This window comes from Jatropha curcas, chromosome 7, assembly GCF_041381405.1.
Source record: "Jatropha curcas cultivar XTBG-Jc1 chromosome 7, XTBG_Jcur_1.0, whole genome shotgun sequence".
NCBI classification, from domain to species: domain Eukaryota; kingdom Viridiplantae; phylum Streptophyta; class Magnoliopsida; order Malpighiales; family Euphorbiaceae; genus Jatropha; species Jatropha curcas.
The window spans coordinates 27,200,931-27,226,353 of NC_143157.1; the positions used below are offsets into that span (position 1 = coordinate 27,200,931).

The following is a 25,423-nucleotide window of genomic DNA, read 5'->3' on the forward strand; positions in this document are numbered from 1 at the left end:
CCTGAGCCTGAGGTATACAAAAATGGAAGCCTGGTATCCCTTTTATATTCGCAGCAAAGAAGATAGAGAAGTAGGATTTTACAGTTACGGAAGTATTAAAATTACTGAGAAGGGTAAAAAAACGTGAAGGTAAAAGAATAGGAGATGAGTTGCACTTTTAATTCCCTTTAGCGTTGGTGTGGGCCATAAATGGGCCAAAATCACACGTGGGTCAATTGAAGCAACTACCAAGGCGGCCAGGTCAGAGGGGAAATGTTGAGTGACGTCAGAGTATGATCTCAATTTTGTCTGGGAGTGAAGATTGGGTTGGGCCTTGTCCATTTATCATCTCACGTGGACGATGTTGATATTTCCGTTTCTTCCCATGATCAGGACAAATCAGCTTTGCGGTTGTATTGCCGTTGGCTTAACTTTGCTTTTATTTCCTGGAAAATAGAGGATGACTTGTTTTCTTGGGCAATAGACCAACCACTCTTTTTTTTTTCTTTTTTAATTATTATTATTCATTAACCTCTGCTATTTTCCAACAAAAATATTTAGATGTTTAGGAGTGATTAAGAAAATAGTATAGTGAAAGTGAAAAATATTTTGGTTGTCAAATGAAAATTAAGTTATTTTAAAGAAAAATGATACCTCTTTTTCAGGAAAAAAAAAATTATAAATTTATTAAAACCTTATAAACACAAATTTATATTACTCTCTTTATCAATGATACTCACTATTATCAATTGCTGCTAATTACAACTAGTAATCTTATTATTTTTAATGTTGTAACTAAATAATAGAAAATAAATTATTTGAACTGTTTTAAGTGTGAAATGAAGACACATTTTTCAATGTAAATTATTTTTTGAAAATGTAGCCTTAATGAAAATAAAAGATGAAAAATAAAATTTTAATTTAAAATCTTTACATTAATTATAAGATGCATGATATCTTATTAAATTCGAGGCATTCTCAATTTTTATTCTGAATATAATCATTTCAACTTATAAAATACACTTATTATATATTTTAATTTATAAAATTATTCTATTAAATGGTTCAATTTCAAAAATTAAATCGATTAAACATTTATTACATAACTAAAATAAGTGAAAATTATTATTTCAAAAGTTATATTAATCATGTGTCAAATAATTAGTTTACATATAAAAATCAAAAACTCTAAAACATGTTGTTACCATGCAATATTATTCAAAATTTATAATTTTAGAGGTGTAATAAGTCCTATAATATTTAGGACGGTACGAAATTTTTTCGAAAAAATATTGTTAAATAAGTAATGTATAACTTCTATCCTGAAATGTTGAAAATATTTAAAATATTTGTCTCGGTTCTTGATAAAACGAGCCAAGTTGAAAGGAAAGTCAGCAATACTACTCATTGCGGGGATGAGTATTGTTTGGACGAAATTGAAAAAACAGAGTATTTTAGGAATAGTAACTGAAGGAACTTCACAGGTTCTTGGATTAATTAAATTTTCAGGTTTCATAGCATTAAGGGACAATCTCGTTATTATCCCTTTTTATTAGTGTTTTCTTTTTTCAACAATCAATTTTGTTTCATTTTTCATGAGCATGTTTTCATTTATATGATTTAAAAAGGAAATATATATAAACAAACAAGTAAACGGTTATGTCAATAGAAATGTATTGCATTGTAAATGAATTATACGATTCTTGATTCAAACGAGAAAACAATTGTTAATTTACTAAAAAGAAAAATAAAAACCTTTTTTTTTTATTTAATTGTATTCTTTTTAAAACTCTGATCCATGTTTCTTTATACAGCATCAGGGTTCATGTGAATTGATTTTGTGATAATCATAAATTGCTGCCAACCCTAAGTAATGTATGAAAATTGGAAATAAAACGACTTCTTCCAATTTAAATTTATTATATTATTACAATAAAAAAATAATAATAATTGCCAAGCAAATGAAGAGAGCAAAATTGTTTATTTATGGTGATTTATTCAATTGCATCATTATCCTAAACATAGGGCCTAAATGAAACCCAGATTTTAAATAAATAGAAATATATATAAATAAATGTGAACTTGACGTCTAGAAGAAGTCTGGATACAGGCCCCCTTGAAGCTCAAGAAAATATTTCAAAGTCTCCAAAACTTGAGAGATAAAATTATTGAAAATGTGAAGTCTTCCAAAAAGAAAGGATACTGTTCTTGGAAAGTGACCTAAGGAGTCCATTCTTTCTTTAATTGTGCTTATCAACTGTAGGGTATCTTAGATCTTTTTTGAAAATTTCATATTGTAATGTAGCTTCTGGGAAACCCGTTTTGGGATACATGTCCTTTTCAGAAATTTCATTGGTGTAATGACAAAATTAGCCAATGAAATTAGTAATTTCATACTTGATTTTATTTTGAATTTGCATTAACAATCTCATATCTATGTTAATTTGGAGGAGTTTTAGGAGGCAAATGAAATGTTAATACCTGATGAATAAAAATTAGTATACTTATTTGGTTTTTCCACATTTTCATTTTTTTTTTTTATACTATCCAACACATCGAAATAATATTATGTGCTACATAGTAGGGTAACGTTACCCTTTGAGTAACATTAATCAAATTGTAAAAAAAATTATATTGCATATAAATAGATAGGCAAATAGAAAAGGCTAAATCACCAAAAAAAAAAAAAAAATTGAACTTTGACGCTTTTGGCAAATTTAGCCAATACTTCTAATTTTGTTAATTACTATCTCAGACTTATTTTCCTTTGTCAATTACGGTCTTTTCAGTGTCCGTCAATTTCTTGCTTATTTAGCCTTTAATTGCCCTACAATATGTTAGCTCACATTCATATGATCATTATTTGGCCATTTTAGAATCTCTATATTGGAGGATTACACTGTTGAAACTATCTTCTTTCTACCCCATCAAAAGCTTAAAAGAATTTAGTATCACTTTACAATATAGATTCTCAGCAAGCAACTTGCAGAGTAGGCAACACCTAGATCTACCAAGTAGATCCTTTGCTTCTAGAGCTGTATCACTCTACCACACTCAATTGGGCTCTAGATAAAGGGTAGAATTGACGATAAAAAATAAATATAGGATATTATCTACAAAATTAAAAGTATTATCTAAATTTGAAAAAAAAAAAACTCAAAAATCTAAGGTTTTTTTTTTTTCTAATGATTAAGCCAATAGAAAATTAGAAAAGAGTGACAAAACAGAATAAAATCAATCAACACATACGATGGAACTCCCAGGTTCTTTTAAGTTCTTTAATGACCATAAAAAAATTATGACAAAAATGTATAAATGTCTCCGTTCCCTTCCCCTCACGTGATCAGATAGTGAGAGTTGGCCTCTTGCTGTATACTGTAGCAGGCAGCGGTCCCTACTCAATTTGTCACTCCTTAGTTTCTATTATTTCTCTTTTTTTTTTTTTTAAAACAAAAAATATATATATATATCCTATTCCTTAACCAAGGAACACTAACATAAATATAATTTTGACTAATCGGTTAGGCGAGACATGATGCCTACAGATTCATGGTACATGGTCCGTTCATACAATTTTCACATTTTTAAGTTTTTAACTTTTGCATTTATGCCATTGTTATTGTCCCACCGTCCCTCCCCTTTCCACCAACCATTTCTCCCCGTCTTATTCAAGCCGCCGGAGGGTTTATTATATTCCGGCGACAATTATTCATTTTTTATTTTATGTTCTTCTCTCCAATTTTTGTTTTTCAAATAGCAAAAAAGAGTCATTTATCACTTAATTGTAGTAGTGATTTGAATGACACACAAATAGAAAGATTGGCAAATCTTGTGTACAAAATGAACTTGCTGAATATTCTGAGTAGGATGAAATCGTGACCATGATTGTGACTTCTCTATTATTGCTACCCATAATTATATATTATCTATTAAAGAAAGTGATGCAAAATCAATTTTTAAGCATTCACATCTCATGGATAACAACATCTAATTTCATGTTTCAAAAGATGAAAAAAAAGGGAAAAAGAAAAAAACTCTAGCACTTTTATTTTTCCAGTGTATTAAAATAAATTTTAATATATATATAATTGTCAAGGAAAAAAGAGACAAAATTATACATCTATTTAATAAACAATATGAAAATTTTAAATATTTCAGACTCTTTAAATTAAAGGCAATAAATGTATTACATTGTTTTTAAAATTAAAATTATAAAAAAAACTGCTAAGACATTTTTTTTTTTTTTTGATTTTGAATTTCAGCTCATTCACGTGAAATATAAAGATGATCATAATAAATCCCATGACGAAGTAACAAAAATTCATGACAACCCACATGCCATGACCAATACAGTGAAAGGTTTTGAATTAAACCCATAAGTGTAATTCCACAAAAATAATTATTGTTAAGATTCGTTAGGTCAGCGATGAGGTAACAACATTTTCTATAACTATAGTGATAGTGAATATTAACATAACTAAATGCATGCACTTAGCAATTTTAAGTTCCATCTATGACTTGAGATCTCGTTTAATAAAATAAAATAAAACAAGAGCAATGGCAATAAAACTCTTCTCTTAAAGGAAGGCTTAATGAAGTTTCTGCTTCTACAATGCCTGAAACCAGGAAAATTAACAGTAAGTCCATAGTTAATTAATACATAGTTGGACCGAACATTCTTCATATATGTTTGAATAATAGTTATATCCCTAAGAGAGGACCAACAAGAATAAAAGATTGTGACATGACATCAAATGCATATCCTAATACTAAAGTTTCAAACTTCCACTATTGTTAAGATGTAATGGGTGCATGAATCAGTACATGTAACACTCTTATTGAACTATACTACCAAATCCAATAAACAAATGTTTAAATGGCAATTAGCTTAATTATAAGATTTGTCCATATATATGTTCCTACTAATTACCTTTCCAAATTGTAATCAGAAGGTGCACTTTGATTAAGGTAAAAAATTATACATGTCATGTTAGATAACAGCATTTTAAGTATTTGGTCAAAACCCTAAACGTTATTTTTAATAGTGTTTTGTAACATATATAGCATTTCTACTAATGTTTAGAAGTTAATGTAACATTTTATAAAATATTAATTCTTGTAACGTTTAGTTTTTAATGGTTTTATAAAAAGTTACTCAAACAGCTAAATACTGCTAAAACAGCTAACGACTAACAAAACAACTAATAATTACCAAAACACAGTAAATTTTACTAACACATGTTTACAGTTTAGATTCATTAGATTAGTTGCTTATGATGTATACTATACAAGGACTAATCATATTAATTTGTAATGTAATTAATGATTAATTAGTAGCGAATATTCTTCTCCTGGTGTTAACCTTTTAGCTTGTTTCAGAGTACCCTAAACATATTTGTGTTATTCACATTAGAAACGTGCTTTTTCAACTAGAAAAGTTAAGATGCTTCAAATCAATTAGAATGAAGCATTTGCAACTGTTATGGTTAGGCTCAATGTACCTATGAGGATTAGGTGGGTAATGATAGGCTGTTATAGATATATTATTTAATAAAATATCAGCTTAACATTTACCAATAAACTTATGATAGTTGCTGAGTTGATTAAATCATTAACTTAAGGAGATTAACTGAATCTATACATATAAATTGGTAACTAATGATCCGCGCAGCCTTGTAGGCGTGGAGATGATGATGAGAATATTGAAAAATATTTTCCAAATTCATAAATTTGCCTACGAAGTTTTGTGCTTTTATATTATGACACCTTTATTTATATCAAATATCTATATTTAGTTAATTTGCTGCATAAGTGAATGCAGATGGTATTAAAATATCTTGATCAATTTATATTTTTCATGAATTTAAATTTTGGGAAACTAAATTTTTGTTTATTTCTTAAAAATAACTTATTTTTGAAAATTTATTACTTAAAGAAAATGTTTTCCCGAAAAAATAATTTTTAAATGATTTATTTTCCATTGTTTGATTATATTATAGAAAATTAGTTTAAAATATTTTAACTTATAAAATTATAAAAATAATTATGATTGTAAAAATTTATATTTAAAATTTTATCATTAATATGAAAAATTACATAAAAAATAGTGATAAGTAAATGGTGATTGTGGGTATTAGTTATTAATAAATTAATAAATATGTATTTATAAAATTATAATGAGTTTGTCAATATTTGAAAGATATCCTCTCCTCTCTTAAAAACAGAAAGTCAATTTACTTAAAAAAAATTTTAATTTTTCCGTTGATTATAAAAAGATTTTCATATCCCATTTTATTAATTCTTTTCTGAACATCTCAAATACGTAAATAATATTTATCAGATAAATTATTTTTCAAAAATAAATAAAGCAAAACACATATCCCAGTTAATTAATTTTTCAATTAAGGGAGTAACCATACGATTGCTGGATTGGGCTGGAATCCAACCCGGGCGCTAAATTATTTGGAAATGTAATCTAGGCCCCACCTCGATTCTAAATTGGGCTGGTCCAATCCATTGTGTGAATACCCTTTTTCTTTAAATAGAAGAAGAAAAATAATTGTGTAAATACTCTTTATTTTATTTCATGAGCCAAAAGCAAGCTGTATTGCTTGTTAGGAGTTCTATCAAATAAAAATTTTACAAGTGGAAAATTTGCTTATGTTCTTTTAGAAAAAAAAATTATTAATTAATATTTTTGTGTTCCAAAATACTTGTCTATGGATGCAATACGTCATTACTAAACGACAAAATTATGGCGGCTGCCTGAAACAGTTGAGCAATCGTGGCTAAGGTTTCCAAATTGGCATAACAAATAGGTAGTCGTTTTGACATGACTAGATGCCAAAAATATGACGGCACTTTTTCAAACATAAATAAATATTGAGAAAAACAAAATCCTAAGGAGATATATATTATTAATGTATTTAGTAATATTCCATTAAAATATAAACAAAGCGAAATTAATTAGAATTAGCTATATAAATTATTTATTTATATTTCACTTTGTTCATAATTATCTACATGACAATGTTAAGAACTCTTAGATTTTTTACAACCTCTTATAGAACTTGTCCTCCACTTTTTTAGATATCTTTCTATCACATATTGGTAATTAGATATCTTCGTATCTACATATGTAGTATTTTTCTATTTTATTCATTCTATTTTAATTATATATGTTACATCTAATGACAAATATATTTATTTATTACCTGAAAATATACTATTATTCATATTTTCGTTCTCTTTTTAATTTAAAAAAAAGTATAACACAATTAAATAGAATGATTTTAATAATAATTTAACAATAAAAATATTTAAATATTTATTGCGAGCTTATATTATTATTAAAATATAAGAAAGGCCATTGTCATATAAAAAAGACCAAGGCTTTAGTCTACAATCAAAAGTAGAATTTGTTTGATATCATCTGCTAAATTAAATTTATTTTACAAAAACAATAAAAATGATAATTTAGGCTCCTTTGGGTCCCAACCCAACCCAATAAATGGGCCTATCTATTTGACCACCGCCCAATGCATTAATGAACTCATTTCTTCTCTGCAAACATTTGAATTGAATGGCTGCTAATTGCTAATAGACTCCAACTCAACACTTCTTTTTCATTTTTCTCCATAAAACCACATTCAATCTGTTAATTTTTTTTCTGATAATAATAATAATAATAATAATAATAATGACATTTTTGACCAAAAAAATGTAAAAATACGAAAAATTAAAATTGCTTTCTAAAATTAATATATCTGCTACCTGTTCATAATAGCAAGAATAAACCAAGGAATCTATTGCGGGTTGGGTTTGCTTACGTAAAATCAACTGGGCTGCGTTTCATCATTTGGGCCACCCTTTGTCCAAACAAGAAATTGTTTCTTCTTTTTGTTTTTCTTTTATTAATTTTTTCAAAATTAAGTTTATTGTTTTGTTACAGGACATCATTACAGAATAATGAAGGCCTTCCTTTTATGTCTGAAACTTTCTGCCCATCAATTCGACTTTACCATCCGGTCTGAATGTGAAAATATGTATGCAAAATAATATGGTTGAAAATCATTAAACCGTTGTTAGAAAACATTTCAATTTCTAATAAATCCAAATTTACAAGTAGATATGAATTGAAAGAATTGAGAGAGCACGTGGTCTTGTATAAGACTGTAGAATTATTCAATTATAAGTAATCAAATCGAATAATCCAACTGAGACTCGATTACCTAGTCAGGAAGGAATTCAGTTTTGTTTTTTTCATAATTAATCCATAAAAAATTAAAGTAAATTACTGTATAATCCTTATATTGTTATCAAATGCGTTAGTATGAACTTCAATTTTCAAAATTACACCATTTAGTCATTACATTATAGTTATATTATATTATTAGGTCCAGCTGTTTGTATTTCCGTCAAGTGGTTATGAAATATCAAACAGACACTCAAGAAGAATTATTATATAGAGGTTAAATAGTATAAAAATTATGTAAATTGAGGTCTTGATTAGTACATTTCTCTAAACCATAAGAATTGTATAGTAATTATCTTTTGATATTTCATTTAATGAAAACTAACGGTTGGACCTTAGAGTAGTAGAAATTATAAGACAATATCTAAATAGTATAATTTTAAAAATTGAGGTCTTTTTTTCGTGTAAACCATCAGTGTTTGGACATTATCGGAGATCAATTAATCTGGTTCGGAGTTTAGTCACAGTTAAAACTCTTCACCCTTCTATGTAGGTATGTTTAATGGAGATCAAATCCTAGAATTCTTTCCATGTATCCAATCTACGTTGCGAATTTGAGCCACAACCTGAATTGAGGTAGTCACTAAGAGCATTTGAATAAAATCTATACAGTAATTACCAAAAAAAAAAAAAATTCAGAGAATCGAAATAGTAAGGTGCCAAATGCCAATACCTTTATGGGAAAAGAGAAAGGAGGAGGTAGGACTAGGTCTTCCATTTTTGATTTTGAGCACCATAAATAGAATAATATTAACTTTATTAGCAAGTTAATTGTAAGGGTAGGTCCAATTAAATCTAATTACATAAAAACCAAATTTGATTTGGGCATCATATCGAAGAAATGCTAATAAAATTAATTAAATTTTATTATCTTAATAGCGGTCATGAAGTCAGCATATAGATTTCAGATTTGCTAGTGACATACACTATTACTCATGCTATACATTTATTCCAAATTAACAGAATAAGAACCTCTTTAAAAATTAATATTTTTACTATGCTTTTCCAATACCATTATTAGAATCATAGAACAATCCAATTCATATTTGTACTGCAAAGAACCTTCCTCGAAATAGAGTTACCAGATATATATATATAGTCAAATCCACGTAATTGAGAATTCCTAATTGGTAATTAATTAAAATTTTAATGACCTAAAGATCCAAAATTCATATATAAATATCACCCACCCATTATAATAACATAACCAAATTACCAAGCTTCAAATTTGAAAAATACAATTTACCAAACCAATAATTTAATTAATTGATAAATACAAATTAATTAGATAGTCTTATTATATGGAAGGCAGTAGCAGCAAAGGGACCAAGAACAAAGAAGATAAAGGAAGAGAAGAAGTGCATTACCGAGGGGTAAGAAGGCGGCCGTGGGGGAAATATGCGTCGGAGATTCGAGACCCATCAAGGCAGGGGGCTAGGTTGTGGCTAGGAACATTTGACACCGCAGAGGAGGCGGCGCGTGCTTATGATAGAGCTGCATTTAGCATGAGAGGTCATCTTGCAATCCTTAATTTTCCTAATGAATATTATTCTCGAGTAATTGCTTCATCGTCTTCTCCTCATCAGTCGTCATCTCCTTCCTCTTCATTTAGTGGTGCAATGGAGATGAGTTCTGAGAGAGGAAGCTCCAGTTCGAGTGGGCAAGAGAAGCAAGTGTTTGAGTTCGAGTATTTAGATGATACGGTCTTGGAGGAGCTTCTTGAATCAGAGGAGGAGAAGAAGAAGAAACGACGGGAAGATTGATGAATATTATCTGCATTCTCTTCACATTAACTGTTGTAGTGAAGAGCTTTTCTATATTTATACATATAAGATAGAAGATGAATAAATTGTGGTTCACCCATTAGATGAGAAATGTATGGCTTGGTAGTTAATTCCATGGATTTCTGGAATTTAAATGAATTAATTAAAGTTGCTGCAATTCCATAATTTATTATATAGCTCCAGTTTTTCTATTTTCTCTAAAAAAAAAAAAAAAAAAAAAAGGAAAATCTGCATATACTGGATCAAAGTTTAATTTTTGTAAAATAATAAGAAAAGCAACTATAAGATAAAAAAAAAGAAGGGCAAAGATCAAGATGTTTATGGTTTGAAGAACCCCAGAATATGATATTTACTGTGAAATGGAATCGTTATAATCTAATCACATCTTAAAAGACGGTGAAAAATATTATTCCTTGATGAAATGTTATTATCGAATATATGAATCAAAATGACAGGACCTCAATTATATTTCATAAGCTATTATAATTTCCGTGAATTAAAGAAGCATCTGAATAAAGCAAATGATTTCTTTGTTCGAACAAAATCATCTAGAAGAGTCGTATATATTAGAAATAAATAAAAGGCTCAGATAAATTGCCGAGTCCATACGATTTGCACTACGACTTGCTTTATTGGCGTTACTGCCTTGAAAGAACATGTATATATGGAATTGGAAATCAAATTTATTTAGAAAACTGCAGGCAAATTGAGCAGGAGCAGAGGCACATGATGTTGGTCCTTAGCAAAGCCTAAGTTCAAAACCAGGTTTTAAATAGTTTTACATCTCTTAAAAATCCTAGCTGTACCCTGATATTGAGATGCTAATGATCTCAGGATGATGGAAATTCTAGTAAAATGATAAAATTATTGAGCCACTTGAAGGTAAAAAGTTAAACTCATGAACTGATAACTCTGTGTCTCTACCGGAAAACGATAACTAGTCAATTGTTCAAATAATTGTAAGCATCCTTTCGTCGTCCTCGACCAAGCCGACAATTCGTTTAAAGTGATTGAACCTCGCATATATGAAAGCAAGTAAATTGGCAAGTCTACAACATATATGCATAAGTTTAGACTTTTAGATTGAATCTGTCTCTCATCAATTAAAACTCAATCTTTGTCGCCGCCATATATATGTGCAATAATGGTTGGTTCGCTACTTGAAAGGCAGTAGATGGTAGTTAATTAGTTGGTTTTCAGTTTGTTCTGTTGGGTAGTTCATTCAGTTACATATGCAAATTAAATTAATAATTAAAATTTCTTTTCTTTCCACATGGGAAATTGAATTCTAGGCAGTCATCATATAATGTGTATAAATAAGAAGCTATAAAACAAAAGGTTAAGTTAGGTAACATGCCATAATCTAGAACTAGAAAAAGAACCAAATTATCAATTTGATGGACAATAACATATGCCTTCTAGAAAAGTACAAGATGTTTCAATATTCTCACAACCTTTTATTGAGGGAATATGCATTCACCAGTCATTAATTAAAAATAAAAAGAAAAAAACATGAAATACACACTGCATAGTATTTTTTTATAGGCAAACAAATTTCTTTTTATTAGTAACTAAAAATGCTAGGAAAAAACTAGATATATTCAAGACTAGACTCTAGCCATCAGACATTCTGTTACACTCAAATTTAACTAAAGTATGATAAGTGAAAAAAACTTATATAAAGTTTAATTATATAGCAAAGATAAAAATTTCTTACAACTGATGTATGTGTGGTCTTGTACACCAAGCCAATTAAAAAATAGGGTCTTAAAAAAATGTTACCATTTTATCATTTTTTTCCCAATATATTATCAAAATTGCCCCTGTTTGAACCAAAATACCGTATGTGAGTGGTTGGATATAGATGTGGCCATGCATGCGGTGTAGATAACTCTTTCCCCGTGTAGTAATGTCTTATGGTAATCTAATGTGCAAGAGACAGAAACCATTTGTATATTTTTGTTGCAACAAAGCAGAAACATCTTACATTATGGGTTTTTGATAATTTTAACTTCATTACTTTTTCTTGTTCTTTTGCTCTTCTGTCTCAAGCATCTCTTCCAGTAACTTATCATCCAAATACTCTATCTCAAAAACTTGCCTTGTCATTGCTGAAGAAGAAGGAGGAGGAGGAGGAGGAGCAGAAGAAGATGAAGAAGAAGAAGCGCCAGCACCAGCTGTGCTTGTAAGAGGATACTCATTAGGGAAGTTAAGAATCGCAAACTGCCCTCTCATTGCATAAGCGGCTCGGTCATAAGCTCTTGCTGCTTCCTCTGCCGTTTTAAAAGTTCCAAGCCAAACCCGCGCTCCATGTCTGGTGGAGTCGCGTATCTCCGCCGCAAATTTACCCCACGGCCGCCTTCGAACGCCTCTGTATTTGACTTCACCGTCGCTTCTTTCTTCCTTATTGCTCTTTGTGCTCTTATCCTCATCCATGCTTAGTTGCAGAGTAGTGTAGTTTGTTATGTTTTGCATGGCTTACATAAGTGCTTGTAAATAATATTTATATGGATAAAAAAGACACCTGGCGAATGTCAAAGAAACGATGTTTGGCCTCGTGGAGAATGAGGTGGCTGAGAATCATTTAGGCGTTCTAGGAGAAGTTTCAATATGGATTATGGACTACAGGTTGAGTCCATTGCACCTGGATGGTCAAGCTGATGGCTTTCTGGTTTAGAATATAAACGCTTTCCTTTCATTTTCTATATTCTGTTCGTCACTTTTTAGCCAATTACTATTATCAGCCAAACCCACGAATCTATATTGGTCTTTTCATTGTTATGATATAGTCATAAATCATGACGTTTGAATTTAATTCCTTTTTCCTTTTAAAACAATAAATAATTTGCAGAAAAAAGCACAAGTGGAATTGACTCAGAAAGAAAATTAATCTCAATACCCTCAAAAAAACAAACAAAAAAAATATACTTTGCAGAAAATTAAAATGCTCCTTTTACTAATTTATTTATTTATTTATTTATTAAAAGTCAAATTTATATTAATTAGGGAGTAATTGATTTCAAGTTGATTTTTTATTGTGTAGTGATAATTATTTCAACACGGTCTTCCCTTGACGTAGAAGGCGTTGAAAATTTCATTAATCCAAGAAAAATGAATGTTAATAATGTTAATATAATAACCAAAGATTTGGTTGAGACAGTGATAGTTTCGCGCGTGCAATTAGAAAAGGAGAGAAATACACTAATTAAAAATATTAAATATCAATCAATCAAGAATGGAAATATTATTTTATAGTTTTTTTTTTTCTCATTTTTAGGTCATTATTGACTCTAAGTTGACATTTCTGTCACTTTTGTTTAAGCTCCAACTTTCATGATTGGAGCTGTTAATTTATGCCAAGAACAGTGCGCTTTTATTTAAATTTAAATGGGAAAATAAAACGGGGAAATTTAACTTTAAGTACTGAATTCTTTAATCTTTTGGGTTAGATTAGAGGACACCCATTTGTTAATTAATTTTCAAGTTTAGTTCTTCTTTAATTAAGTTAAACAAGATAAATTTAGTATTATAAAATAAAAATAAAAATTATAATATCAATGGAGTAGAAATTATATAATAATTAAAAGAACTAACTAAAATTGTAAAAATAGTTAAATTCATGCTTTTTTATCATTTTATTTTTATTATTTGCTTACTCAATACTGATTAAGTTGTATTTATGTTCATTTATGAAGTTTAATAGTTATATCAGCAAGTTTTGGAAAGTATAAAATTATAAAAATGCAAAAAATTTAGGCTTTTTACATTTAAATATTCCAAAAATATCTTTAATTAAGTGGAGTCAATACCTATTTTGTGATGCAAAAGATCATAAATTTAATCCCTCAACACTTACTCTTTTAGCAATGTACAAAAGAAAAATTAACATGATAAGATAATATGAAATTGGTGTAATCCCTCGAGTTGTAAAGGGTAAAAATTTTTAGCCTTTTCAATAAAATGCATTTTTTTAGAATCGAATTTTTATTTTTATCCTTATGAAATTAAGGTCACTTAGCATTTCAATCAACGTATTATTGATACAATGTATTGAGACTTTAATCAAAAGAAAATTGATAAATGATTCTATGCAGATTAAATTGTTATAATTATATATATATTCGATGATGTTGCAGGTTAATTTTAATCATTATAGAGAGGGAAATTGCATTATTTTATTATTTCTTTTTCTCTTTCAATTAATACGTACATTGAAGGAAATACGTACAACATAATTAGTTATTGTTAAATTGTGATATTGACAAGACAATAGCTTTGAATTGGCTGAAATTTGAAATAAACTTGTTGTGTCGTTTCATCTACATACAGAAAATATAATGATGAGAATACGAAAATTGAAAGGAAAAAACAAAAGAAAAGAAAAGGAGAGCGACTCATGCCAAAATGACACCAAGCATTTCAAGATTTGCATGCTTCCCAAATTTAAAGTTTGAAATGACAATTAAGAATTTCAATCAAAACATTATTTTATATATTTTAAAAAGAAAATGTTTGTAAATTAATGAGTAATAGTTGACACTTCATGTTTATAATACCCCGAATTTTTATTTTCAAAACCTTCGAATTTTTTTTAAATCAAAAATCGCAAATTTTGGCCGTGTGGGCTGTAAATGTAAAACAGGCTCAATTCGAGCCCAAATTTTCAAATTGGGCCCAAGCCCAAAAATTGAAAACCACAAGAATAATTCAAAAACCAATTGAAAAACTTGAAAATCGAGCAAAAATCGAGCCGAATCATTAAATTAGACCAAACCGGTTCGAATCGAACCGGAATGGTCTAGAAGCCCCAAGATTTTTTTTCTTTTTTCTTTTTTTTCTTTTTCTTTTTCTTTTTCTTTTACTTTTCTTTTTTTTCCCTTCTTCTTCCTTGCGCTAGCACCAAGCGCGCGACCTCCTCTCCCCCTTTCCTCCTCCGTTTCCGGCCACCTGAGCCGACCGAACCTCCATCGTGCCACCATCGAACGGCAGCGACCTCACTGCCTCTCCTCTTCCCGTTTTTCTGCGGCGCAGCGACCTCACTGCCTCTCCTCCTCTCGTTTTTGTCCGACCACCAGAACCAGCGCCACCTCGCCGTCGCGTCACCGCCGCAGATGCTCAAGCCTCCTTCTCCTCCTCTCTGGCGAGCGCAACGATGGCAGAAGTCGCAGTTCTGCTCCACCGCCAGATCGCGTCTCCTGCTCGATTTCCAGCGACCTCATCGTTTTTCGGCGATCCACGTTAGCAAGGTGAGTCCCAAAATGCCTTCTCGTTATCTTTAGATAAATAATTAATGGACAAATTGAATTTGAATGAGCCACTTGAGATGATTGAAGATTTAGGTTTTGTCAATTGATAAAATTTGGGGTTTTAGTAATTAATTGCCATATTTTGTAGATATTGATCTCAAAATCGAACTTACAGGAAGCATTCTTTATTTTCAGTATACTGTTATTTGATCTCAGGCCTGCTGGCCGTCGGGCCACCGTGGCTTGTGGCGACGGTTGATGTTTCCGGTAACCGGAAAGTGCTAAATAGGCAGAATTTTGCACTCAACCAGTAGAGTATGACTATAATGTTAGATTTGTAATCTGACATTGATTGATATTCAAACTATTGTTTGACTTGAATTTATAATTAGGCTTAGAAAGTATAAGACTGCAGAAAATTTGTTAATTAAGGATATTAGCTACATAATTACATGAATAATACCTAAGAATGAATTAGTTATACAAAAGTAATGTTTAAGATAGGAATCTATCTCCTTGTGGATCTGTTAGTTATTAAGCTTCAATATATTAGTTAATAGTAATCTTTAGTAATCAAAGCTGAAGTAATGCTTAATTCTATTAGAAAATGGCTTAAGTCAATTTGATCTGGGTCTGAATTTATTTGTGATTATTTTCTCGTTTGAATTTTATAGCTTTATATGGAGTTTTAATGTTTTCTAAGCATGAAAATTGACATGAATTGGGATAAGAGGGGTTTTAATTTTATGTTGAAAATAGGAGTGATCGAATAGGCCTAGTTAAAATTATTATGATTCTTGTTAGAGAACCTTGATAGGTAAATACATTTAATTCTGAACTCATGAATGCGAAACATTCAGAATGATTATTATGAATCCAAACGCGAAAGATAAACTGAAACATTTGAAATAGTAGGTTTAATTCTCGCTAGGAATAGTTAATCGATATATTTTAAGCTGTAAGTTAAATCTCTTAGTATATGTATTCTTTAGATTTTAATTTAATAAAAGCATTTGTTCGTATTGGCTAATATAAAATTTAACAAAGGTATAAATATGTGGCTATTATCTTTAAGCAAGAATGAAGAAATGAAAGATTGATAAAGAGTACTATAATAGTTAGACACTACGAAACTATCAAGTGAAAGTAATTGAAATTAACTTAATGATATTGTTGTTATGGAAGGAGGATGGGATTTTAAATTGATTGATTGCCCGACGGATGGGCTGTGTGCATTGATTGATAAATATATAATAATACTGTGTTATCTAAACAGGTGGATAGTCCAATTTTTAGGGGAGGTGCTGCCGAAATTTCAATAGAAATTAGACTAGTTTTAAGTAATAACATAATTAATAAATTTATTTAGATTAATTCTATAACTTAATACATAATAAATATAGTGCTCTAATTATTTTATGATTATCATTATTATTTATTTAATTATTCAATTATTTATTCATTTTGATTATCATTGTTTATTATTATTATTATTATTATTATTATTATTATTATTATTTATTTTATCTTTGTTGTTGTTAATATTATTTATTTAATTATTTAATTGTAATTAAGAATGAATGCCTAATTGTGCATTGCATTATGATGCTCAACTGATCAATATGTCTGCATTTGATTGCATTGTTTGATTACCTGTGCTGTGAATATGTTGTGCCTTGTTTGTGTGGAATTAGGATGAAGTGGACCACCATGGGTTTGTGAGGACGGTCTGTGATATGGATCCGATTATGATTTGATATTTGACCGTCGGCCGGGAAAATGGGAGATCGGCGCCCCCTTGTGCACCTGATGATATAAATTATATGGAAATTCACAGGATGGCTTCTTGTTGTTGCGCACCTGATAATCTAGATTTGATTGTAGCCCGCAGGGTGGCCTCCTGTTGTGAGCACTTGATGATCTAGATTGGATGGAGACCACCGGGTTGCCTCCTGTTGGTATGGAAAAGAAACGAGAGAATGGAAAAATAATGAGAGGACTGGTCAGTGAGGATTAGACCAGTTGGCCGTATGGGGGATCGGCTCCCTGGTGCACATGTATGAGAGGGCGAGCCATGTGTGAGGACGGCTCGTTGGGGTTTCAGGTGGCGCCACTGACTAATTTCCACGTGATGTGATTATATGAAGATGTTTATGATTGTGAGTGCTGATGATATGCCATTTGTGTGACTGGCTGCGTGAGCATATAACTAGTCGGATGACTAGATTAATATGTGTACACATTTGTATGACTGCGTGTGTTGTGTAATAATTATTACTCCTTAGAAAACTCACATGTCTTGCTTAAATTTTTCAGGAAGTAGTTTCTCTTTAATTCGGGTTAAGCTATGTTTTCTTCGCCGCAGGATTATTAAGAAGTTTTCCCAGTGCCATAATTGTTTTGCTATGTAATTATATGTATAAGAAGCTATGTATAACAAACAGTTAGTGACTCCGCAGTTGTAGAATTTACATATATTTAGCTGTAAATTAACATAGACAAAATAATTCTGTAAGCCCATATTAAAAATGTGTTATATTGTAAATGGGGCTCGAACTATAGAATGCTGTAGAAGATAAACTTGGGCCGAGAAATAATAAAATATTGAGGTTTATCTTTCATAATAATATGGGCTGAATGTTTAAAATTATATTGAGATAATAAATTTTTAGTGTTTCAGGCTTACTACGGGTCTCGGGGGCCTTAAGCTTACCTGGGCCCTAGTGCCGGTCCGGCCCATGGAATCGGGTCGTGACAAAGTTGGTATCAGAGCTTAGGTTAGAAATTTTAGGACACAACTGCGGAGCATAGGAAATTTCCTTATGTTGGGATCGGCCGTAACCAACATAAGGAAGGAAACTTTGTGATTTTCCTCCCTAGGGATGGTGGACGCACTAGACCCTATGAGGTGGGAAAATATCACACTTATTATGTAGATTGTTAGACTATAGAGGTTCGAAGTGAAAGTTGGGAACAATAGGATAAGTCTATCACAATACTTACAGGGGCCTGAGCTAATATCAATCTTTAGGTTAGGGAATAGAGTAATACCCGGATGGTAGTGGATTGGCCTGATCACCCAGTGCACTACTTTTCATGTGAGCTCTATCCCTATCAGTGAATAGGTTAGTGTAGAGAATAAATAGGTTTTTCATTTGTATGGTGGATTGATGAACTTTGGGTGGTTAGGAATCGGTATTTTAGCATTCAGCTCAGCTATTGACTTTCTTTAGAATTTATTCAAAAAAAAAAAAAAAAAAAAAAAAAAATCTTTTTAACCGTTTTACTTACTTGATATTTGATATTTGATATTTAAAACCCCATTTTGATTTGAATTTAAATTATGTTATGACAAATAATCTGAAATTGATTAATTATGTAAAAAGTTATTTTCGTAAGTTGTCTATTTTTATCACAGGGCCAGTTAGGTGAAATAACAAGGTGAGTCGATCATGAGTGTGGTTAGAACTTAAAAAGAATGTTTTGAGAAGAACAAGATAAAAGGTAGTAATAAGAAATGGTGGTAATTAGTAGTTGAATTAAGGACACAAACGTTGGAAAAGTTTGAGGAGACAACTTTAGTTTAGAAGCTAGGTTGCAAAATAAATGGAAAGAATAACATTAGGAATGGACTTGAATGGTTTAAGGATATAGAAATGGTATATATAACAAAGTGTAATATATGTTAGGAGCAAGTGGTAGACAAATTAGAGTAATTTATAAATATCTTACTCAACTTGAATAAGAGAATATTGATTGATTAAGGACAAATGAGATAGGAAAGTTAAATATAAAGTCGACTCAAGTTAGTGATAGGTAGATGTATGGCTAATTAAGACTTTTAAATAAATGTTTAAGACTATAGTTTAGAAAATTCTAGTCCATGAGAGAGAGAAGTTGTTAGTATATATGCATTAGGCGATAAGATGCTAATGAGATTGATTTGATGTGATATTTGGGTGTTAAGATAGCATTAGGTCAGGACTTAAGAAAATTTTTGTAGGAATGAGATAGCTAAGGGCTGTCGTGATCTAGGAGCTATATAACATATGAACTAGTCTATGGTAAAGATATTATAGGGACAATCGAATTTGTATAGATGAGAAACAAAGACAGTTATTTCGAAGTGCCCTATGATATAATAGACAACGGAAGTCGCAGACGATTTTTCTTAAAGTTTTGAATTAAAGTAATAAGTTTTTGAATTTTTAATCAATAAGAGTTTTAGTAAGTCTATATGTAAATTAAATGAGATAATTCTTATCACTATAAAAAAAAAAAAAATCAAATTTCAATTAATCGCTTTTTGTAAAATTATATGCTTGGTTTTCATGAAGGAATGTTTAAATTTTCAAATGAATCATATAATCTTGAATATATATATATATATACATATACACCTATAAATGTGCAACTTATTGTTAAACCAGTTTTAAGATAAAATATTATTCAAAGAAAGATTTCCTAAAGATTTCAGTAACTGTCTAAAGATAGTAATTGGAGATTAAGGCAATAAACGCGAGTTTCTTATAAGTTTCAGTCAGGTGGCACTAAGTAGGATGATTGACGGTAGAAGTACTATCAGAACGCCCTAACTATTCCCTTTACTCGGTCTATCTTATTCGCTTTTGAGCAGACTTTTTAGTATTTGGAATATCACTTCTGACTTTAGAATCACCTATTCTTCTGTTCTTATTACCCCTGTTAGATTTCAATTCGAGGACGAATTGTCTTAAGGAGGGGAGATTATAATACCCCGAATTTTTATTTTCAAAACCTTCGAATTTTTTTTAAATCAAAAATCGCAAATTTTGGCCGTGTGGGCTGTAAATGTAAAACAGGCTCAATTCGAGCCCAAATTTTCAAATTGGGCCCAAGCCCAAAAATTGAAAACCACAAGAATAATTCAAAAACCAATTGAAAAACTTGAAAATCGAGCAAAAATCGAGCCGAATCATTAAATTAGACCAAACCGGTTCGAATCGAACCGGAATGGTCTAGAAGCCCCAAGATTTTTTTTCTTTTTTCTTTTTTTTCTTTTTCTTTTTCTTTTTCTTTTACTTTTCTTTTTTTTCCCTTCTTCTTCCTTGCGCTAGCACCAAGCGCGCGACCTCCTCTCCCCCTTTCCTCCTCCGTTTCCGGCCACCTGAGCCGACCGAACCTCCATCGTGCCACCATCGAACGGCAGCGACCTCACTGCCTCTCCTCTTCCCGTTTTTCTGCGGCGCAGCGACCTCCCTGCCTCTCCTCCTCTCGTTTTTGTCCGACCACCAGAACCAGCGCCACCTCGCCGTCGCGTCACCGCCGCAGATGCTCAAGCCTCCTTCTCCTCCTCTCTGGCGAGCGCAACGATGGCAGAAGTCGCAGTTCTGCTCCACCGCCAGATCGCGTCTCCTGCTCGATTTCCAGCGACCTCATCGTTTTTCGGCGATCCACGTTAGCAAGGTGAGTCCCAAAATGCCTTCTCGTTATCTTTAGATAAATAATTAATGGACAAATTGAATTTGAATGAGCCACTTGAGATGATTGAAGATTTAGGTTTTGTCAATTGATAAAATTTGGGGTTTTAGTAATTAATTGCCATATTTTGTAGATATTGATCTCAAAATCGAACTTACAGGAAGCATTCTTTATTTTCAGTATACTGTTATTTGATCTCAGGCCTGCTGGCCGTCGGGCCACCGTGGCTTGTGGCGACGGTTGATGTTTCCGGTAACCGGAAAGTGCTAAATAGGCAGAATTTTGCACTCAACCAGTAGAGTATGACTATAATGTTAGATTTGTAATCTGACATTGATTGATATTCAAACTATTGTTTGACTTGAATTTATAATTAGGCTTAGAAAGTATAAGACTGCAGAAAATTTGTTAATTAAGGATATTAGCTACATAATTACATGAATAATACCTAAGAATGAATTAGTTATACAAAAGTAATGTTTAAGATAGGAATCTATCTCCTTGTGGATCTGTTAGTTATTAAGCTTCAATATATTAGTTAATAGTAATCTTTAGTAATCAAAGCTGAAGTAATGCTTAATTCTATTAGAAAATGGCTTAAGTCAATTTGATCTGGGTCTGAATTTATTTGTGATTATTTTCTCGTTTGAATTTTATAGCTTTATATGGAGTTTTAATGTTTTCTAAGCATGAAAATTGACATGAATTGGGATAAGAGGGGTTTTAATTTTATGTTGAAAATAGGAGTGATCGAATAGGCCTAGTTAAAATTATTATGATTCTTGTTAGAGAACCTTGATAGGTAAATACATTTAATTCTGAACTCATGAATGCGAAACATTCAGAATGATTATTATGAATCCAAACGCGAAAGATAAACTGAAACATTTGAAATAGTAGGTTTAATTCTCGCTAGGAATAGTTAATCGATATATTTTAAGCTGTAAGTTAAATCTCTTAGTATATGTATTCTTTAGATTTTAATTTAATAAAAGCATTTGTTCGTATTGGCTAATATAAAATTTAACAAAGGTATAAATATGTGGCTATTATCTTTAAGCAAGAATGAAGAAATGAAAGATTGATAAAGAGTACTATAATAGTTAGACACTACGAAACTATCAAGTGAAAGTAATTGAAATTAACTTAATGATATTGTTGTTATGGAAGGAGGATGGGATTTTAAATTGATTGATTGCCCGACGGATGGGCTGTGTGCATTGATTGATAAATATATAATAATACTGTGTTATCTAAACAGGTGGATAGTCCAATTTTTAGGGGAGGTGCTGCCGAAATTTCAATAGAAATTAGACTAGTTTTAAGTAATAACATAATTAATAAATTTATTTAGATTAATTCTATAACTTAATACATAATAAATATAGTGCTCTAATTATTTTATGATTATCATTATTATTTATTTAATTATTCAATTATTTATTCATTTTGATTATCATTGTTTATTATTATTATTATTATTATTATTATTATTATTATTATTTATTTTATCTTTGTTGTTGTTAATATTATTTATTTAATTATTTAATTGTAATTAAGAATGAATGCCTAATTGTGCATTGCATTATGATGCTCAACTGATCAATATGTCTGCATTTGATTGCATTGTTTGATTACCTGTGCTGTGAATATGTTGTGCCTTGTTTGTGTGGAATTAGGATGAAGTGGACCACCATGGGTTTGTGAGGACGGTCTGTGATATGGATCCGATTATGATTTGATATTTGACCGTCGGCCGGGAAAATGGGAGATCGGCGCCCCCTTGTGCACCTGATGATATAAATTATATGGAAATTCACAGGATGGCTTCTTGTTGTTGCGCACCTGATAATCTAGATTTGATTGTAGCCCGCAGGGTGGCCTCCTGTTGTGAGCACTTGATGATCTAGATTGGATGGAGACCACCGGGTTGCCTCCTGTTGGTATGGAAAAGAAACGAGAGAATGGAAAAATAATGAGAGGACTGGTCAGTGAGGATTAGACCAGTTGGCCGTATGGGGGATCGGCTCCCTGGTGCACATGTATGAGAGGGCGAGCCATGTGTGAGGACGGCTCGTTGGGGTTTCAGGTGGCGCCACTGACTAATTTCCACGTGATGTGATTATATGAAGATGTTTATGATTGTGAGTGCTGATGATATGCCATTTGTGTGACTGGCTGCGTGAGCATATAACTAGTCGGATGACTAGATTAATATGTGTACACATTTGTATGACTGCGTGTGTTGTGTAATAATTATTACTCCTTAGAAAACTCACATGTCTTGCTTAAATTTTTCAGGAAGTAGTTTCTCTTTAATTCGGGTTAAGCTATGTTTTCTTCGCCGCAGGATTATTAAGAAGTTTTCCCAGTGCCATAATTGTTTTGCTATGTAATTATATGTATAAGAAGCTATGTATAACAAACAGTTAGTGACTCCGCAGTTGTAGAATTTACATATATTTAGCTGTAAATTAACATAGACAAAATAATTCTGTAAGCCCATATTAAAAATGTGTTATATTGTAAATGGGGCTCGAACTATAGAATGCTGTAGAAGATAAACTTGGGCCGAGAAATAATAAAATATTGAGGTTTATCTTTCATAATAATATGGGCTGAATGTTTAAAATTATATTGAGATAATAAATTTTTAGTGTTTCAGGCTTACTACGGGTCTCGGGGGCCTTAAGCTTACCTGGGCCCTAGTGCCGGTCCGGCCCATGGAATCGGGTCGTGACAATGTTATTATCTTCGCAATGATTTAAATAATTCTTTTATCGTTTATAAGAATCTCAGTTATGATATTTATTTGTCAAATTTATAATAAAACAAGTCAAAAAAAAAAAAAAATTGAAACTTAATATTCCAAATTGAAAATGTAAGTTAATATTTTGAAATAAACATGTTTTTAATGTTGGAAACGACATTGTTGGTGAAATCAACAATATTTGGAAGTTACTAGACAAACCAATGCAAGTGTTTGTTCATATTTTGAAGGTTAAGAACGTGAAAAGATAACTTTTTGTATAATCATCAGTTATGTGCCATTTTTTATTATTTTCTCCCATGAAACGATACTCATAATATCATTTATTCCAAACATTTTTTTAATAAAAAAATGTGGTCGGAATTATTCAATCATTCATATTGGAAATGAATAGAAGTACAGACCGATTCATAAACAAAGCGGAAGTAATTTTTTTAGGGACATTTTTTGAATGGGTATTCGTATGATATGTACAATTAGATTTTCAATGATGTTGATGATGTTTTAAGCATAGTCTATTCTAGACTTTGTCTATAGTTTATAACGTCTGATTTTTACCCAAAAAAAAAAAAAAAAAAAAAAAAAAAGGGAAAAGGAGTGCTTGATTAGTGACGATAATTAGGGTAGCTTTCTGTTAATCTCTTAGGGTGAATTTTCAAAGAAGAAGGGAAAGAAGAAAACCAATAAATAAAAATTGCAAAAGTTACTGCCTGCCGGTAATTAGCGGTTGAATTGAAGCGATTTTTAAGGCCCAGCCCAGACCTCCTACACATTGGGCCGTGTTTGGCGATGCATGCTGAAACAAGTCATTTGGCCCACTTACGCATTTGTCAAAACAAAAGTTCTACTAAAGCAGGAAAACACTTGCCTACGTCCGAGTATGGCCCATTTTGTATACAATATTTATATTATTATTCAGAGTATTCGTCACTTGATTTTGCTGAAATCATATGGTAAATTTAGGCATATCTTATCATTTAAGTTATTTTTTAAAATTTTGGTAATAATATATTTAAATGATTTATGATTAGTCCAAGATCATGCAATAGTTACATACAAATAACGAGTTACAAGCAAACCCAGTTGGTAATGTGTAGATGATAGCAAGAAGAGTAAAACTGTAACTAATCAATAATTGAACGCATAAAACTCTGATAATAGAAAACTAGTTTAAAGTCCGTCAAAGCTTAAACAGTGCACCTTAATAGTGAAAAATCAAAGATGGATCTTCAGTTCATTCTCAATTGCTCAACTTTTGACCGATCGAGTTGACCAGTTGCAATAAAATTGACCCGAGAAAAATCAATGTCTTGCATGGCACGTGACACCACATGCAATCCCATACCTAGCTGGTAAACGTAGAAGACCGGACTCTTAAGACCCACATATATATATATAATCACTCGAAGAGAAACTAACCTGAAAAGATAAAAATAGCAACTGCCTGAACCTGATTCATGTCCCTGGCAAAATTTTACTATTTGCATTCACGTGACTGAAAGCCTTTCAACGTCAGAACCCACGTGTTTTGATCCATCTTATGGCTTGTAATTTCCATGATCCCACAATCTATGCATGAAATTTCCGTCCTTGGAAAAACAATTTTTTTTTTTTTTTCCATTTAATTTTGTTATGAAACACGTTAGTACTGGAGTATTTTATTTTCCAATTAATCTTTCCAAGCTGGGGAACTCCTCCAAGAGGTAAAACTAACTATGGACAGCTGTTGCCTCCTGCCATGTGTCAGAGTATTTTATTTATTAATTTCTTTCTTCCATGTAGATTACTCAGTTAGTATAGATAAACTCTTTTAACCTTTGAAAGATTACTCAGTTAATATAAATAAATAAGTTAGGACATAGAGAGGAGTATATGACTTTAGTTTTTTTATTTCAGGTTTACAGATTAGGACAAGGTTCGTTTACCGGTG

General features: G+C 31.1%; 2 protein-coding genes across 2 annotated transcripts; one reads left to right on the forward strand and one right to left on the reverse strand.

The window, feature by feature from the left end:
- Positions 1–9,454: 9,454 nt before the first annotated feature.
- On the forward strand, positions 9,455–10,189 carry LOC105632233 (ethylene-responsive transcription factor ERF098). The gene has a single exon (XM_012214552.3). It carries the CDS (start codon positions 9,535–9,537, stop codon positions 9,994–9,996), a length of 462 nt encoding a protein of 153 aa, XP_012069942.1. The 5' UTR covers positions 9,455–9,534; the 3' UTR covers positions 9,997–10,189.
- Positions 10,190–11,578: 1,389 nt separating this feature from the next.
- LOC105632121 (ethylene-responsive transcription factor ERF096) lies at positions 11,579–12,466 on the reverse strand. The gene has a single exon (XM_012214419.4). The coding sequence runs from the start codon at positions 12,451–12,453 to the stop codon at positions 12,034–12,036; it is 420 nt and encodes a 139-aa protein (XP_012069809.1). The 5' UTR covers positions 12,454–12,466; the 3' UTR covers positions 11,579–12,033.
- Between the last annotated feature and the right edge of the window lie 12,957 nt (positions 12,467–25,423).